This window comes from Empidonax traillii, unplaced genomic scaffold, assembly GCF_003031625.1.
Source record: "Empidonax traillii isolate 1590-97213 ecotype Southwest subspecies unplaced genomic scaffold, ASM303162v1 scaffold59:size1551110, whole genome shotgun sequence".
In the NCBI taxonomy this organism is placed as follows: Eukaryota; Metazoa; Chordata; class Aves; order Passeriformes; family Tyrannidae; genus Empidonax; species Empidonax traillii.
The window spans coordinates 1,233,668-1,251,442 of NW_020955252.1; the positions used below are offsets into that span (position 1 = coordinate 1,233,668).

General features: G+C 43.3%; 1 protein-coding gene across 2 annotated transcripts in view; it reads left to right on the forward strand.

Moving 5' to 3' along the window:
• ZNF423 (zinc finger protein 423) overlaps positions 1–17,775 on the forward strand; it is a 228,052-nt gene that overhangs the window by 32,507 nt on the left and 177,770 nt on the right. For both annotated transcript variants that reach the window (XM_027879805.1, XM_027879806.1), the window contains exon 2: positions 8,252–8,311. In XM_027879805.1, the coding sequence (XP_027735606.1) occupies positions 8,252–8,311 (60 nt within the window). The remainder of the gene's footprint in view (positions 1–8,251; positions 8,312–17,775) is intronic.

The window sequence follows — 17,775 nt, forward strand, 5'->3', positions numbered from 1 at the left end:
AATCCATCCTGCTCTTTGGGGATTAACATTCAATGACAAGCTGTAAGAACCATCAGTAAGAGTATTGATCCCAAATCTATCGTGGGGTGTCTGCAGGCCCAGTTTTAAAAACTACAAGCTTAATGTATTGCATGTATAAGATGCTGATCTTGAGAGCAACCTGAAACATCCACTGCATTTTATTACACCTAACACTTGTATTTATTTACATAATAGATTTGGATGGGAACTATCTGTCTCCAGTGAAGTATGTGAATTAAAAACACAAAAACTAAATATGAGCACTGGGAATAAATATGCCGTGGCTTGTGAGTCAGGTGTGCGGTCCATGGGAAGGGCTGTGATTAGCCATTATGTATGTCCTGCAGTCTTTCTCCTCTTACCAGGATGAGATTTTTATTTACAAGGCTGCCTTTCTGTAGCTGCAGTTACATTAAGTTTTGCTGTAGCGTTGGAAGAGGCAGGCCCGTTAGCTGCACGCAGATTTACTGTGCGAGTTTAAGCTAATGGATACTTATCAGGCAGGCTGTATTTGGTGATCGTCCATCATTTGCTCATTAAACAGTGTATCTAAGTGATTCTCATTTCCTCCCTGCCATGTCTGGAAAGGAGGAAACTAGACACATTACGATGGAATATTAATGTCCTGGAGGATTTAGCCACCCATAATTAGATCTCCTTTGCATAAACCTGCTAGTGCTACCTTATTTTGTTGTTTGTCTTGTTCTCCTTAATCACCTTCACATCTTTTTCTGTTCCTAACGATCTTTTTTTCAGTTTCCCTTTGTAATTCTGTCCCATTTGTCTCATCCTTCTTCCTTTTTTCTTTTTTTTTTCCTTCCTTTTTTCTTTTTTTTTTCTTTTCCCTGACCTAGTGAGCACAGCAGTCTGGGTTTCCCCACTCCTCCCTCCTTCACACAAAAAGGCTGACTTTGCCAGCAAAACCCACAGTCTCTGCCAAGCCCTATTACTGACTTTGGAGAAAAGCAGCTAGAGAACTTGTGCAAATTTAGGCTCTGAACTAGCTAAATAAGCCATGTCAGTAAACCCTCTTGTCTTATTCCCTGGCCTGCTGGCTCATGAAAGGACTAATATATAACGGTCCTTTTTAAGGTGGAAAAAACCCTTCCTGGCCAAGGGCCACCGATGGCTGGATCAGCTGTGTGCTCAGGAGAGAACAGGGAGGTGACTCTGGAGCTGTGAGCGATTGTGCCAAGGACCACGCACTGTTCCCGTGGGGGATCCCAGGGTTAGGGCATGGGTGAGGAATACATCACCACCTCTCTGGGGATGCCCTGGTGTCCCTGTGCTCCTTACTGCCAACCACCAGGGAAAAATATGGCAAAGTATTACCAGAGCTAAGTGGAAATGATCACGCAAAAGAGCAAAATGCTTTGTAAACACAGAGAGACCTGACAGGAATCCTCTCGCAAAGTTGATTTTCCAAAGGGAGTAAATTGGCTCAAGTGGCTGGTGTAAAGCACACCCAGCTGCTTCTGCCAGGTCCCTTTTTGCTCCCCTGAATGTCGATGCAAAGGCACCAGTGGGATTTCCCTTTCCTTTTAGCTGCAAGGCACTGTAAATGCATCGGGATACACTCACAGGCACCTATTCTCCGCAGACTGGTAAAGCCCCTCGAAACTTCCTATTTTCCTGCTGATTGTGAAGGTTTCCCTCTGCACAGTGGCGGGAGAAAGCCCCAGCTGCTGACAAAGAGGGGCAGCCTGGTTCCTGGAGGGTGGCGAGCCCTGGCTTGGGGCTGGCTCTGCGCCCTGCAGCGCTCCCGGGCAGCGGCTGCAGCTCTGCCGCAGCGGCGCTGCATTTAAAAACAACCGGGGCCGTTTCTCTTACTGCTCCTTCCCTCCTTCGGCAGGTTTTTGTGTTCAGCAGACTTTTGCCTCACCGATATTAGGAGGTGGAGAATCTGATAGGGAACATCTGAGCAGGAGAGCGGGAAAGCCTTACAACCAAACTGGGAGGTGATCTGAACAGAAGGGTTTAGCTGGCTTCTGCTCCAAGTAGCCATTTCCAAACCTTTACCTCTGCAAGCTGTGGTAGCAGTTCCCTGTGCTCTCTGGGCAGCAGGCTGAGTGGAGCAGAGGTATTTTCCTCTTTCGGTTTGAGGAAGGAGCCTATCTGCACCTCTAAAAGAACAGACTGTAGATGTGCAGGAAAATTCCAGGCTATTTAAGTGTACAGGCTGTTAACACCCTTTGTGCTCCTGCCATGCCAAGCTGCTGGAAACTATTTTACAATCCTCGGCCCACAAAGTTTGAGCATCCTCAGCTCCCTTTGACTTGGTGGAAAGGGAAGCCGCTCTGCATTTTGCGGGATTAAGAGCACTGTATCAAATCCCAGGCTGCGAGTGCTGTGGGATGAGCCACGGCAGATGAATGGTGGTCGGATGGGGCTGTTATGTGTCCTGCACTGATTTGGGAGCGTGTAATTTCATGTGATGGGAGGGACGGAGCAAAGGCTGGGTAGGACGGCGCAGAGATGTGTGTCTGAAAAGTGGCAAAGGAGCCTGAAGATCACAGAGCTCCTGTGTGTGAGTACCTACAGCTAGGGCAGGGAGAAGATGTGATTAATGTGTGACTGGCTTACAATGCGGATTGGTGCTGGAGTAGTTCTCTGGAGGGAAAGCTGTGAGTCTTGACACGTACATTACAGCTAATACACAGGCATCGATGAGATTTCCCCAGCTCAATCTGAGAGCTTTCTGTCACCAACAAAGCCTGACAAAGTCCTCCAAAAGTGGCACCAGCATTTTGTGCACTCCAACTATTTTGTACCTGGTGTTTTCAAAGGTTGCTGGCAGGTGAGAGAATTACCCTGATCCTGAATGCAGCACTTGGTAATAGCCTCGATTCAGGAAGGTTCCCCCATTATCTAGGGAACTTGCTTGTAACCCATTGGATTTCTTAGTAGTTTGTCACACTATCACAGTTCCTGACGTTTTAGTTAGCATACTATGGCATTTTCATATTATGGGAAGTGTTAAACTGGTCCTTGTGGTCCTTGAAGCCTGTGTAATAGGATAAGGGAGCATACACATGCCATCTGAATTACTGAGGGGCTGTTGCTCACTTGTAAAGCTTGATTGCATCTAGAAATCAACATTTGGTGCAGAAGCATCTTACTTTGATAAGGTTAACTTCTTTCCTGGGAGTGATAAAGTGTTAAATAAGCACTGTGACTGTGAATGGAGTTCAGGTAATGGTAGCCCCATAAATAGATGTTCCCACTCTTAGGGGAATGGATTTTGAATCCTTTCAGAAGTTTCTCTGAGCACAAAGAACTGAAATCTTTGAGCCTGCAGCACTCGTGACCTAGCAATTAAATAAGCCTCCTTGGAGAACATCTGAGACGAGCGGGCAAAATGCAAATATTTGGCGTGTGCAGGAGTGCTGTATTGTGATGTTGCCATTGCCCACAGTTCTTCCCCCATATCAGCCCAGTTCTTGATCTGACATGCATTTGGGCATAGATCTTCTCCAGGCATGACAGCAGTGAGTCCTCCTTGTGGGGCAGACAGGGCAGTGGAGGCAGACCTGTCCTCCCACTGTCAGCGATGACCTCCATGCATCAGGCCTCAGATGGGCAGCGTACAAACTTAATGATCTTTTGACTTGACTAACAATAAAAATTTCTATGCTGCCAGAACAAGCTTCTTCACAAGTCAAACCCAGCTTTCCTGAAGGGTTTCAGCTTCATCAATGCCCCCAGGTTTCACTGAAGACACAGCTGTTATAGCAGGCATGCTCTTGGGTGAGTTTCCTATAACTATCTCATAATCATCGCCCTGAAGGATGCAGCTAAAAAAGTGTCTCTTTTTTACTTGCAGAATTTTATCTCTGTGTGCTGGCAAATACTATGGATTGTTTACTAAAGAGAATAAAAAAAGTCAATGCTTTAAAAGCAGAAATATAGTGCTTTGAGTGTTGCTATCAAGGCTTAGTACTTGACTTTGTTTCTTGACCATTTTTTTTTTTCTAATAAACTGCACAGTGAATTTGGCACCAAGAGCCGTGCCTACCCTCTCTGTTGGTGCAGTGTGTTCCACTTTGGGTCATTGTGCCAATGACACATGGAGCAGAGTAGGTCCAAGCTTCTGTCCTCTTGCTATTTTGTCTCTGTACTACTGAAGAAGTAAAAATACTCATTTCCAAAGCATTTAAAACTGATTATTTCATGGCTTAATGTACGGGCATACTATGTAATTTGGGCAAAATTAGGTGAGTTTGCAAAGGAAAATTGGAAGAATCCAACAAAAAAACAAGTGAAGTGCTCGTGTGAACATTCAATCCAAAGCTTAACATCAGTGATTTTGTGGGTCTTCATTTTCAATACCGAATATGAAATGCCTCTAAAATTTCATGAAATGCTGTGCCTTCACTGTTTTGTCACCAGGACTCCCATAAAGTAGTTAGAATTGATACAAGATCTCTGGTTGCTTTTAAAGTTGCGGTTCTCAGTCTTGAATGGTGCTGCTGTTTCCTGTGGGAATTTTCCCAAGCTGCAGAGTGTTTCAGGCACGTGGGTGGCTCCTGTCCATGCTGAACATCAGCTCTGTGGACTTGTGTGTTCATACATTCAGAGTGATTAACTAGCACAGATGGAAGTGTCTAGTTCTTGACTTCGGTAGTTACAAGTGTGTCTGGTGTGTCTCAGAAAACATATTTTCCTGCTAATGAAATGGGAATTATTTTACAGTGCAGTGTATTTTGGGAGTGATTGTGTTGAATGCTTTGTACCTCTTCACTGGCTCTTTTCGCCCAGTGTCACAACTTAAGTAATAGCATCCACAAAGTGAATGTTAATACACACTGTTCACTTGAGCCAATCTAGGTTTCAAGAAAGATGACAAAAATATTAAGAAACTGAAAAATCAATTTAAGTGAATTACTCCCTGGCTAATTTTGTGGACTAGGGGTGGTTTTGACTCGGTTCTCAGGAGTGAGACCTGGAAATCCCTTCACAGTTGTAGCAGCAAAATCAGTTTTGGACCCACCCTGCCCTCCTAGGGAGGGCTGGCCAAGCTCTAAGGCTGTTCCCAATGGGTCTGTCCCCAGATGGGGGTCTGTGGAACTCCTCTGCCCTTCATGCACAACATCTCCAACCATCACAGGAAAGCTCCTTCTGCTTCCCTGTGAGTCCAGCAACAGATATGTGCAACTGAGAGCAAATTTTAGCTGCAAATGCTTGGTGTCGAAGTTGACTTTGGGAGGCAGAAACTGATTCTGTTTCCTGCTGACTTCTGTGGCTTATGCTCATTGCTGAGGCTGAGGTAAAGTCAGCAGTGACATCACTTAAAATGCTGGCTCCTTAAATAATAATTTATATTCAGAAGATTAAGGCTGCCACAGAGGAACCTCACAGCTCTTGGTTTTATGCCCATTATGGAGAGGGAGCAGAAGCACATGGGGTTAAGTGTCTTTCTACGATTACATTTGGTGTTGGTGACAAAGCCTAGTCACCTATTTTTTTGCTTAAACCTCACAAACACCCTTCCCCTCCAAGCCTCTGGAGCTTCTTAATCTCATGGGTGTATAGTCACAATCTTTCAACCATTTTTTTCTGGATGTGGCTGCTTTTGCTCCTTCTTTCTCTGTGCCCACAGCCTGGCTTGGTGGGTGGATGGACGGGCAGGCGGGGATCAAGTGCTTGGGTCAGTTGATACAGCCATTCCTCTTGGAGTAGACTTGGCTGTTGCATTTTCTTACAGTTTATCCTATGAAAGATGACGTTTGCTTAAAAGAATTAAAGAAATTAAAAATGAAAAAGCAAAGGGAAGGGTGGTAGCAGTGAAGTGAGCAGCAGCTGTGGGGCAATGTGCCTGTGTCTGAGCTCCGTCCCACCGGCCTTCTCTTTCCGCTGGGATGCAGCACTGTCAGCTCTGTGGTGGGTCTGTGCAAATAGAGGGGGAGAACCTGAAACCACGACTGCAATAATATAAAGTGAATTTCAGTGCCGCCGCCTTCACGTATATGTTCTCTGTCCCCTTTTCAGTCATTAGGGAGCAAAGCAAATTAATGCCAACAGAGGCTGATTCAAACCTTTGCCCTCATTTAAGGGATTCCAAAAACCGTGGTTTTGTTACGTGCTGGAGCCAGCTGCCCTACAGCAGCTCAAGGACTGGAGCAGTCTACAGTGTTTAACCAACATGAAAGTCAGTGTGTTACTAAAATAGTCAGTGACCAGTGCTGATCCCATATACTACTCCTTGACTAGGACTGAATTTATTGCCTTTATGTATTTTTAGCAGACTGGTTTCTTTTTTTTTTTTTTTGTTTCTTTCCAAGATAAAATGTAAAGAAATTAAAAAAAACCCTCAGCATAAAAGTAATAATGTAGAAAACTCTCTAAGCAAAACAACCAAAAAGCAGTCAAGGATAAAATAAAATTAAAACATTCCACTTGTCTGTTTTGAGTAAAGTACATGAATTTCTAACCTATCTTATTTAGTGGTGGAGCAGAAACCTCCCAAATGTATATAGATTTTGATGTTAAAACCAGACATGCATTTGTGTTTGAGCAAAATGGTATTTAGGATAACTATGTCCAGAGTTTTTCTATTACCAAGTGGGTCAAAAATGGAATCAAGATGGTGGTTCACAGAACACAAAATGGTAGGTGAGCCCCTTGGAGGGAGGGAGCACGTGTGAGCCAAGGCAGCTCTGCCCTCGTCAGGGAATAGGACTGATAATGCCTTCAATAAGCCTGTAGCTTTGCCTCTTGTTTTTCCTCTGTCATTCTGGAATTTAATATTATGTGACATGGCCTCTATGCTAACACAGACTTTCAAAAAAAGTATAACCATGTCTCAAGAATGATTTCTCCAATGAGGGGGCTGAATTCCATGTTCCTCCATCAGTAAACACGCAGACTAAGAGAGCCGGAGCTGTGCCCTTCTGTGGGTTTATGGTTTGAACATAAAATTACATTTGTCAAGGTATTGCCTATGTAAATTATATTCTCTGTTCCTAATGCCATATGATGTCAGCACTAACATCAACCTGATAGATGAGCTTACAGGATGCTAGAATTCCAGACAAAAAAAAAAAAAAAAAAAAAAAAAAAAAAAAAAAAAAAAAAAAAAAAAAAAAAAAAAGACAAAAGCATAAAATCAAGTCTCTTGTGATGCAAATGTAAATACTCAGTTCATGTAATTGCTGGAGCAGGTTCCAGGCCTGAGCATATAGGATGATATCTGGTCAATAGGGGCTGCGCTTGTGGCTTTGCAACATGGTTTGGATTTCAGTTGCAGAATTCAATAGAATGTGTATTTGAATCCAGCATAATGTAGATAAAACGGTGAGAGATTGTTCAGTGCATGGAATAAAAACTTCTAATCAGAGAATAAAGACCTGTGATTTAAATTTGTTTGGTGTCAGGGTTTGGTGACAGAATGGTGATGATGACCAACTTTTGCAATTCAAAAGAAGAATTTGTGCATTTACCACTTTCAAATGGCCAGACTGACATTAGAAAAAATGCCACTGATTTCAGTATCAGCAGGATCAGGCACTTTCTTACCTGTCTTGCTGTTGGCTGTTCTCTTAGTTATTTTCAAGAATGTAAGAATCAAATAATATTTTATAATTCTTAACAGTCTGAAGGTTTTAGCTGCATTACTTGCAAGTACTGAGCACCTGGCTCAGACAGCTTTCACATCAACAAACCTTAAAAGCAGTTATTTGTGACTGCCCTATCACAGAATGTGGTTGTAGATCATCATAGTATTTTTTAACTCTGAAAAACCCTGAAGATATCACTAGTTTTTTGAATATGGCTGATTTGTTAGTATGTTAGGATGAGGTAAGTCATGCAACTTTTCCTTCACAGAATAGTTCTTTACTATGATCTTTTGAAACATACGTTTCAAAAACAACCTCTACATTTGAAATGGCATTTTTGCACATGCAAGTTGTTTTGAGTGTACAAACTTTCCAATCTGAGTACTTAGCAGTTAGTGGTATTTAAACCTCTGTTAAAATTTCCTGTGAATGTACTGTTACCTGTTCAGGACAAAACTGCAAGCACCAATCCCCTATTTAGGTTAAAAAGTAGGGAAAATCTCTTCACTAAATTTCCATCTTATGAATTATTTTATAGAAAACAGTGAGTTCTTTTTTAGCAGAGCAAAAGTCTGTTTTAATACTTAATGTCATAGTGGACCTAGTTTTCTGATGACTTTGCTTTCCAGTTGGTTTGTTTTAGCAATCACAACTTATTTATTTTTCTTTTTCAGTTGAAGAGGGTGAATCTTCAGATTTTGCTTTGACCTGGGACTCGTCAGTGACTCAATCAGGTAAATATTTTAGGTTCTTCTGATTGCAAAAACTGCCAGAAAGCTGCCAGGCTTTTTACAGGAACTGTATTTTGTATGTCACATTCCTGTCTCAAATCCAAGACTACCCACTGCAACACAATTTTTATATCAGTTCCATATGGTCAATAAAATCTATTACACACAGAGACTAATATACTCTTATCCTCCAGAGAGCCATTCTTTCTTCTTGTGGGCACACTGAAACGGGTTGTGATTTCTCCAGTATAACCACTTTGAAGTTTTCTGCAATGGGCACTGTTACACATTCATTCCAATCTAATTACATAAAAGCTGCTTTAATAGGAATTTTAAACCTCGGTCTCAACTGGAATGTGTGTATTTCTTCTCTCCAAGGAAATTGGAAAGCACTGTCAGGGCTGGAGAATAAAAGCGGTACATTGCCATGGTAGAAAGACAAAATTTGAATGAACTTTTGGTTACTGCTTGACAGTAATATCACTTAAACATGTGTCTGGGGCTTGTTCATCTGTGTTACATTGATCATTTGAATAAAAAGAACCTCAAGAAACTGAATGTGAGGTTACACGTCAGAATAGTTTGTATTCAAAGTAACTAGCTACATCTCAGTCCCTGTTTGTGCCCTGTGTGAAGATATTTTACTGTATTTAACGTTTATGAGATTCCCAGAATATTTCTGACTCTGAAGCCAGTAAGTCTATTTCTGTGCTCTCTCCACATTGGACTGTGCAATGATATTCTCTTAAAAGCTCACCAGCAACGTGAAAACAGCTCAGTAACTGAGCAGTAGTATGAGAATTAACAATGGTGCTGCATTCCTGGCTAGATGGGTTTTTATAAAAGAGTCACGGGGAGACTGGCTCACAGGAGAGGCTTTCTTACTGAAGTGAGCATCTAGCTGGTCTCCAAGGCACAAACTGCCTTTGTGTGGCATTTCATGGCATTTCCTTTCGTACCAGCTGCGCTCTCAGTTGCACTGGGTGCATCTTCTCTGGGTGCTACGGCTGCTCGAAGGGTTTGTGTTTTCACTGGTCTTTGATAGCAAATATTGCTGCTGCTGCTGCAAACCCCCAGCTGCGATGTCGAAGGCCCCTTTGTGCCTGGAGCTAACGGTGCATGAAAAGAGCGCTCGCCAGCTCTCTTGCTTGACCTTCGTCTCAAGCAGCAGTGGAGTGGAGTTACTGGTGTTATCTATCACAAGTCTCGAACTGTATTAAAGTCAAAATAGGCTGAGGTTCAAAACAGTAACAAAAAAATCATTTCTCTGCAGAGCAGGAGTAATTTTGGATTTCTGTTGGTATTGGTGACTATGCCTTAAGTAAAAGACTGCAAAATGCTTTTTCCAAATTAGTTTGAGTCTCCATTTTTCTTCATTTGCTCCCACAATGACAGCTCTCATTCAAGATGTTGGATGTGGGATAAAATATATTGTATGCATGATCTATGGCAGCTTAAGGAAAATGTGTGCTAATTGGGGGATTTTCCTCTTAATGCGTTTAGTAGCTACAGATGTCAATCTTGTACGTGCATAAAGATGCAATACAGTATTCTATCAAGATAGGACACAGTGCATGGGAGAGGCTGCAGGCTGGAATATGATTGAGGATCTACACAGAAAAAGCTTGAAAAACTAGAGTCCATGGTGGTGTGGCTGTGTGGAGTCCCTGGCTCTTGTGTGGTGCCTCCACAACTATATTCAGTAACTGAAACCAGTCCCTCAGTCCCAGTGTGCGAGACTTTCATTATGTTCTTTTATGATCTTCCTGTTTGCATTAGCTCGAGTAGTGTGATGTTGAAGTTCAATAAAGGGTGAAAAAACACGCTTCAATTTCTTGTTTCATGCCCCTTCCTTCCCTGGTCCAAAATGACAAAATTGCCTCCCCTTCCTTGACCCCCCCAACAGAAAAAAAAAAAAAGCCCCAACAAAAAAAAAAACAAAACCCAAAAGGCCAAACCTGGGACTTGTTAACTCTGAAACATTTGCCAGATGTTTCAAATTAACATATTTCTCTCCCTTCTTCTCCTGTATGTGTTTGTACATCTCTGTGTGTGTGCAAACACATACAAAACGACTTCTGAAAAATGCTGTTGGCAGTCTGCACAGCTGCTGTGGGCTGGGGCAGGGGCAGTCCCAGGATTGGGTGGTATGTAGGGACAGCAAGAGCAGGTAGACTGTAAACTTTAAACTTAAAAAAAATATATGTTTATACCAGCAAAATATTTACATAGGTGCATCTGTAGGGAAAACCAAGAGCTTTTGCTGCTATATTTATTTTGTTCATCTAACCAGTGGAACTACACTGGATTTTTTTTTTTTTTTTTATGAGTACGAGTTGAATGTGCAGCCATGGGTCTTGTCCAGGTAGCTGTGACAGCCATCTGTCCTTGTTGTTTGTTGGTGCAGGGCATGATGTGCCAAACACTGGGGCCCAGGTTCTGTGTGTCGTGGTGGGGCTTCCCTGCTCCTGATGTGTACTGAAGGTGTGTGGTCCCTGCATCCATGACTGGACTGTGGCACTGGGCTGCTCATGGGAGCTGCTTAGTACAGCCCGTGGAAATTTGGCAGTGGAAACAATGGCAGCAGAAATCCTGTGCTCAGTTGGGTCTGTTCAGTGTTGGCTTAGTGCAGGACACCGTCCCTCTTCCTATGGCAGAGTGTGTGCACAAATTGCCGTTTGCTCTGGTGTAACTGTGCTTGTTCCTGGTAAAACCTGCAAAGGCCAAATGCTTTGGAGGAATCCAACCCTTGGTGGAGCTGCACTGAGGAATTTATTCCAACACTTTAACTACAATTAGAAATAGTTTTATTACTTTTTTTCTTAATAACCACAACTTAAAGGCTGTACATAATAACCTAGTGAATAAAGAAAACATAGAAGAGGCTGCCCTTGCACCAGGGTGAATAATCTGGGTATCCACCGGTGCTTAACAATGGGCATATAGCGAATTTCCTTCCTCTTCAGGTCTTGTAAACATTTTTTCCTTAATGTAAAAGGAAGGAAAAAAAGCTTTTCCTTTCCTCTCGTGATCAGAGGATTTAGCTTGCAGTCAAATAGCACGTCCAGTAGTGTTTTGCTGTGTAAGAGGCAGAGCCTCTTCTGTTCCAGAGAAGGAGTACAGCTGAGTTCTCCTTCCCCCTTAACAGCACGTGCAGCCCTTGCAGCCTGTCTGTCCTACTCTGAAAGTGTTGGGGGGTGAGGGGTGGACTGGGCAGGGCTGTCGGGGGGCCAGGCAAGCACCCGCCTCTGCTTTGCAAAAGGGTTTTTGGCTGCTTTGAGGCCACGAGGAAAATAACATTCAGTACTTGCAAAGCAAGGGTCTGGTCGGACAATGCTGCATTGCTGTTGCAATACATCACAAGGGTATTATCTTGAGGAGTAACAAGGGACATTTTAAAGAAGTAAAAAGTCTTACCAAATATATAGAGAATTTAAGGCATTTTAAAGACCTATGAAAGCATTTTATATGGGGGTTGCTGGGGAGTTTCTCATTAGCCTGACTGTGAGGCCCCAGGGAACCTTGGCTGAATTGTCTGGGGCAAACAGAGCAGATTCTGTCTTCTCCTTAGGAGCCTGCAGACCTAAAAGCCTAATTTTTTTGTGTCTGCTTTTGAGGTAACTGAAGGTATCTTGTTTTTCTGTGCAGCTACACGTTACAGTAATGATCAGGAAAGAGTTTGGTAAATAGGTAACTGTGAATCGTGGCCTGAGTGCTGAGGACAAATGACTGACTAAGTCTCTGTGCAGATGTGTTTGCAGAGCATGGGGGGTTCTTTGCAGTGTTTGATACAGGAAGGGCCCCTCCAACACAGTGCCCAACCATCCCTTAGTACACAACATTAATGTAATTCAATTATAACATTCCAGAAATCATAAAAATAAATTACAGGTTGGTATTCTCTGCTTTTCCCATTAGCTCCAAATTTCCTGTTCCTGCCACCAAGCTTGCTGCAGCAGCTGGGCACACGTGTGAGGGACACTTTAACACAGCACAGCATGGGAAAAAAAAAACTCCACAGCATTTTAGGACACAGATACTTGATGTTTTCCCATTAAGATTTCTCCCCCGTGCTTGTTTGACACAGTACACTACATTAGGATTTTTAATTGCCTTCTGCAGTTTGTTTTAAAGTTTCCCTCCTTCCGGGAGGAAAAAAAAAAAGGAGGAAGCAGCAGCTTTTCAGAAATGGACCACAAAATAAAGGAAAACCACCCTGTAAATCAGAATTTTCACTTGGTATCTCCAGAGGAGGAACATCTTGACACAGTTTTGAGACTTATTTTTTCCTTAGGGCTTCCAAAGCTCATGCTGGGGTGTTTTTAATGCCATCTCTGCTGCTCAGGGCTCTCCCTGCTTGTTCCCTCCTGGCTGTTCCCTGTGTTGTCCTATACCGTTGGTCTTCTGATCCTGGTGCTGCATTGTCTGCTCCACAAGTGTTGAGGGTTTTTGTTCTCCTCTAAGTTTTTTGTAGGGTTGGGTTTAATTTTGGCTTCCGGAGGAGCAGAATGGATGAGAAAGCTGGGGTCTCATGTAGCAAACAGAGACTTGCTACGTTAACTTTTCCCTGTTTTCTGTTTATTGAGGTAAGCTACAGAAAATGTGTTCTCCTTCCCCACCTTTCCCCTTCGGGAGGCCTGTTTTGGCTACACAGTTTATCCCCTCAGCCTTCCTCCAGCACCCTGGGCTTGCATGATCCACTGCCTGGAGCCCACCAAGACCACCATCCTCAGAGGGCCCCAGGGCTTCTGGTCTCCCCATACCCAGGGCTGTCCCTGCCCTCTGCCCATGTTTCCCTGGCAGCTCCCACACAGCCCCAGTGGGTCCTGCTGGTCCCCCTCTGGTCCTGCTCCAGCCCCGGGACCCGCTGGGCATGGGCTGTGTCAGGAGCAAGTCAGGGAGTTCGGATGAGAGAGATTCCATAGACACCAAGCTCTTTTTCTCTATTGCTACACATATTGTATTTTGTCTCATTTGACTTCTAAATGCAGAATACTGAAAAAACCCTCCTAAACACTCACAACGTGAAATTCTGGGATCTGAGCTGCAGAGCACTGAAAAGGTCGGTCACAATTCAGGGGGCATTAGAAACATGTTATTTTGCAAGTACTCTGAAATTACCTGTCCTGAGTGCCTTCACAAGCTCAGACATCTTCTAAAAGCTGATTTAATTAGACAGTCAATATGAGAAGGTTCTGATTACAGTGCATAAGGATTTCCAAAGGAATAAACATTTGAACTTATCAAAGAACTTGAGAAACCTTCTTAGTTGAGTATTTTTTCGATAAACTGTGAGGTGTTTGATCTCTTTCTTATACTGGTTTTAAAAACAGCACCCTTGTCTCTGCATGGACCTGCAGGATGCAGTCCAGTCAGTATAGTCTGAGGCTAAATATCTGCTTTGGAAGCATACAAACCCCAAATATATGCAAACTAGGAAAAAAAGCTAGGGAAGTTTGCAGCTCTGGTTGCTGCATTCCTCATTTATTCTAATTTGAACTTTTGTTTTCCTTGGCAATGTGTAAATTTTTATAATGTTACATTGTAACATATCCTTTTAGAAGAGAAAATTAAAAAATAATTCTCATTTCCTTTTCATAAAACCTAATTTTTAACACCAACCTTTTACTTATAAATACTAATTTTATATATATATATGTGTGTTTAAGGAAGTACTTTTGATAGTGTTTTCTCAAACATGAGGTGAAGTGATAGAAAGTGCAGGATAACGTGGTGGTGGATGAACATCCAAGACAGGTGTAAGGTTTTTTTGAAGGTGGGTAATACAGAAAGAAACAATATGAGTAGTTATAAACCCTTCCCAGATGACTCTGCTTGTAGGAGCTCAGGACACAACTCTGCATCTGCAGCCACGAGGGCCTCCTGTGAGCAGGTCTGAGCTCCCAGCACTGGTGGGACGTGGGACGTGGTGCTGCAGGAGGAAGCTGTTGGCTGGAGTGACAGGGGGTCCTCGGGGGTCCCCAAAGTCCAAACGACATCCCGCAGCTGTAGCACCTTCAGGGAAAGGAGGAGTGTAAAGGGAGGTTCCTGGCGGCGTGCGGTGCAGCAGCAGCTGACACGTGTGCCTGTCATGGAACAGCCGCCCCGTGAATCCGCCACGGCGTCTCCGGGGGTGCCGCGCCATAGGTGTTCCCCTCTTGTTTGGGGAGGGAACCTCCGGAAAGAAGGAGCGATCTTCAGATGTGAACACAGCATGGGTGTCAGTATTTAAATTAGAAGCACACACCTGTGTATTACGGCGTTTCCTAGAAAATACTTACTATTAAAAATGTTAATTGGGAAAATTATAGCGACAGCACAGAGGAGGAGAATTAATTTCCATGGTGAAAGAGGCCAGGAAAGAGAAGCTCATTTCAAAGTGAGCTATCGAGTGCTCCCCCTACCCCATCACCCCCTTGTTCTCTGGCTTCTTAAAGACAGTGTATGCTGCAAAGCTGGTCTGTTGGAAGGAAGCTGAGCAAGTGTGGTGTACTGCACTGTGTTGGTGTTCCAGAGCTTCACAGTGCCTAAAGCAGCGCTCCTTATTGCTGCAAGCAACATCTGTAAAGGAGAGGATTCCTGCAGGCTGCAGGATCACAGCCCCTGCCTGGCCATGATGGCAAGGGGCTGTGGACTGGTGTGCACGGGGATGCCAGCAGTGCATCAGGACTGGTAATGGACAGCAATGTCTCAGTAAATCTGGGAGTATCTCTGGAGTGGTCAGGATAATCTCATCTGAAGTCTTGTAAACTTGATGTAATGTATCTGCTGGTGTGGGGCTGCTTTGGATTTGGGGATGTTCCCATGGGGGCTGTGGCAGGGACATCCACCACCAACGTGGGTGGTTCCATACTGATGTATCCTTCTGGGGCAGGCAGGGGACATCCTCCATGGGTCTGTGTCCCTGTTTTGCCAGTGTTTTTCTCCCTGAGACAAGTATGCTTTTGATTTAAAGGTGTGCCTGTTGGCACTTTATGTGCTGGGAGACTCTAACGCTGTGTTTCATTTCCTTGCATTGACTGAAGGCACTTTCATGGGTGGGCTCTCAGGTGCAGCCTTCCTGGCTCTCCATCCCTTATTTGCACCCAGGTCTCTCCCAGGTACGAACATCCTGGTGAAGGATGCTGCCACTGAGCTGGAGGGGGCACCTTCCATCTTCTTTGTGCTCCTGCTCTCCATTCCTGTGTTTCTTTCAGTGGTGCTGCCTTGTTCTCCTGTGCTGCCCAAGTGAAGGGCTGTGATTAGATGAACATCTTCTGTGTTTTTAGGTAAAAATTATATCTGTTGTTTACGATAGTCTTCAGGGGCACAACTAGCACTAATGGGCACAGGAGATGCTAGGCTGAACATCAGGAAACATTTCCTGGTAGTGGGATCTAATAGCCTGGTATTATCTCCCATCACTTCAGGCATTTACAAACTGGACTGGACAAAGTGCTTGAAAATACACTGTAAGAATAATCTTACATTAGCAGAGGGATGGATAAGATCACCTGATAAGCCCTTCTCATCTTTAATTTATCCAATTCTGCTGCATTCTGGATTTGCTAATCTCCTGCAGATTTGAGGATAGAAACACACAGAATGGTCAGGCAAGTTGTGCTTTCCAGAGCTTAATTCAGCAAATATTTTTTGGTAGGATCTCAAAGCACTTAGCAAATGCTAATTCAGCCTCCCAACCTAGTAGGAAGTCTTCCTTGTGCCCCATATCCATTCTACTTTGTCTTTGCATCATGCAGTGTGCACTGTCTGCAGGTTGACCTTCCCAAAGGGTTCTGGCGTCAGAACTGATGGGCACTTGCCAGCCCATCTTGCTTTGAGTCATTTCTGCAGGTCAGTGGCTTTGCTTTTCCAAGTCTGCCTTGTCTGGCTGGTAGGAGCGAGGGAAGCTGAAACCACGCTGCTGTAGGGAGCCATTGCAGTGGGTTTTACCTTTGTGAAAGCAGACAGCTGAACAGTTGAAGGAAAGTCTCCTGGTGAACAATTTCTTTGGTTTTCGCAGAAACTTGTTCTCCTTTGACTGGTTTATACTTTGCAGATGTAACTGGTAGCTCAAAGCTCCCAGCCTGAATAAATGTAGAACAGGAATAGCAGAATATATTACATTGGCCTGTTGCTTAAACAAGAAAAATCAATAAAATATAATGTCACAGTGGTGGATCCCCAGTAATCATTCATCCTGAGAAAAAAACAAATTGTGCCAGTCATGAGAATGGGATTTTATAAACAAGGTTGTAAAAGAAGAAAAACAAATGGAATAAACAAGCTCCACTGCTTTGCATTCTGGGTTGTGTAAGGGCATTGATATGAAACTCTACAGTGAAAAACTCCATGAAATTTATGATGCTTTGCCCAAATAATCTTTGCTTATTCAGTATGGGAAACTAGAATCATTTGGGTTGGAAGGGACCTCTAGTGGGTCTTGCTCAACATTGACCTGACTTGTAAAAGTTCTGTAACTATTACTACTGCATTTTTGGTTAAATTGTCTTGACCTGTTAAGCTTATCGTGGACTAAGGGTACAAATATTGTTACTCTAGTATAAGAATGTGTAGCAAACAGAAATTAAGGCCAAATACTAATGAGAAAAAAAAAAAGGATTTTAAAAAAAAGTTAATACAGCCTAAGTTTGCCAAAGTAGAAGATACATTAGCCTTTCTGTCATTTAGTGTCCAAAGTAACCTTTTCCCAGTCTCACTACAAGGAATTACAATGTCATTGTCAAAATAAACCAAGCTCATCTCATAATCTTGTATTTGTTGTGTATAAATTCAAATGAGAAAACTGCTAAGTGGGACCATTTATAATGAGATTTGAGATACCCTATAGCTCTCACTTGGAGACAAGTGACCTTTGTCTTCTTTGGGGCTGAGTACAGCGTGATGAAGATTTAATAGATGTGTGTGGAGACCTGGCAGTAGATTGGGGTGTGCGTGGAAGAGGCGCTCAGTGAGCCTTGCTCTACATATTTTTGAATTCCTCACTCTTGGGACTGGAGTGCCTGCCTGTTGGTGTGTGTTTCTGGCCGTGCCTCCTTCCTCCCTTGGATGGCTTTGGCGTTCGTTAGTAGAAATTATTAGACAGTCACAAAACACTAAAGAGAAAGGAAAAACCCCACGCACTTTGCTTGGAAACAGTCTGTGTTGCATAAAGCTCTGACAAGATCAAGCCTCTAATTAAATTATCTGGCACGTGGACAATTCTGTTCTGAGATCTGCTGAGCTAATGTGTAGCCATTAGCTCATACAGCCACCAAATCAGAAGTACCAAAGAGACAATTTACATAGGGCCACAGCGTGTTTTAAAAAATTCTGGTGAGTTGTGAAGCCTGTAATGTTAATTGCCAGTTAGCACATTGTAATTGCTGTAATTATTTGCAAGTAAAATGATGTAAGGGACTTAACATTGTACTTTTCTTAACACTTCACATGTTGGTGATCCACTAAATCTCCCACTTAGAGTTTTG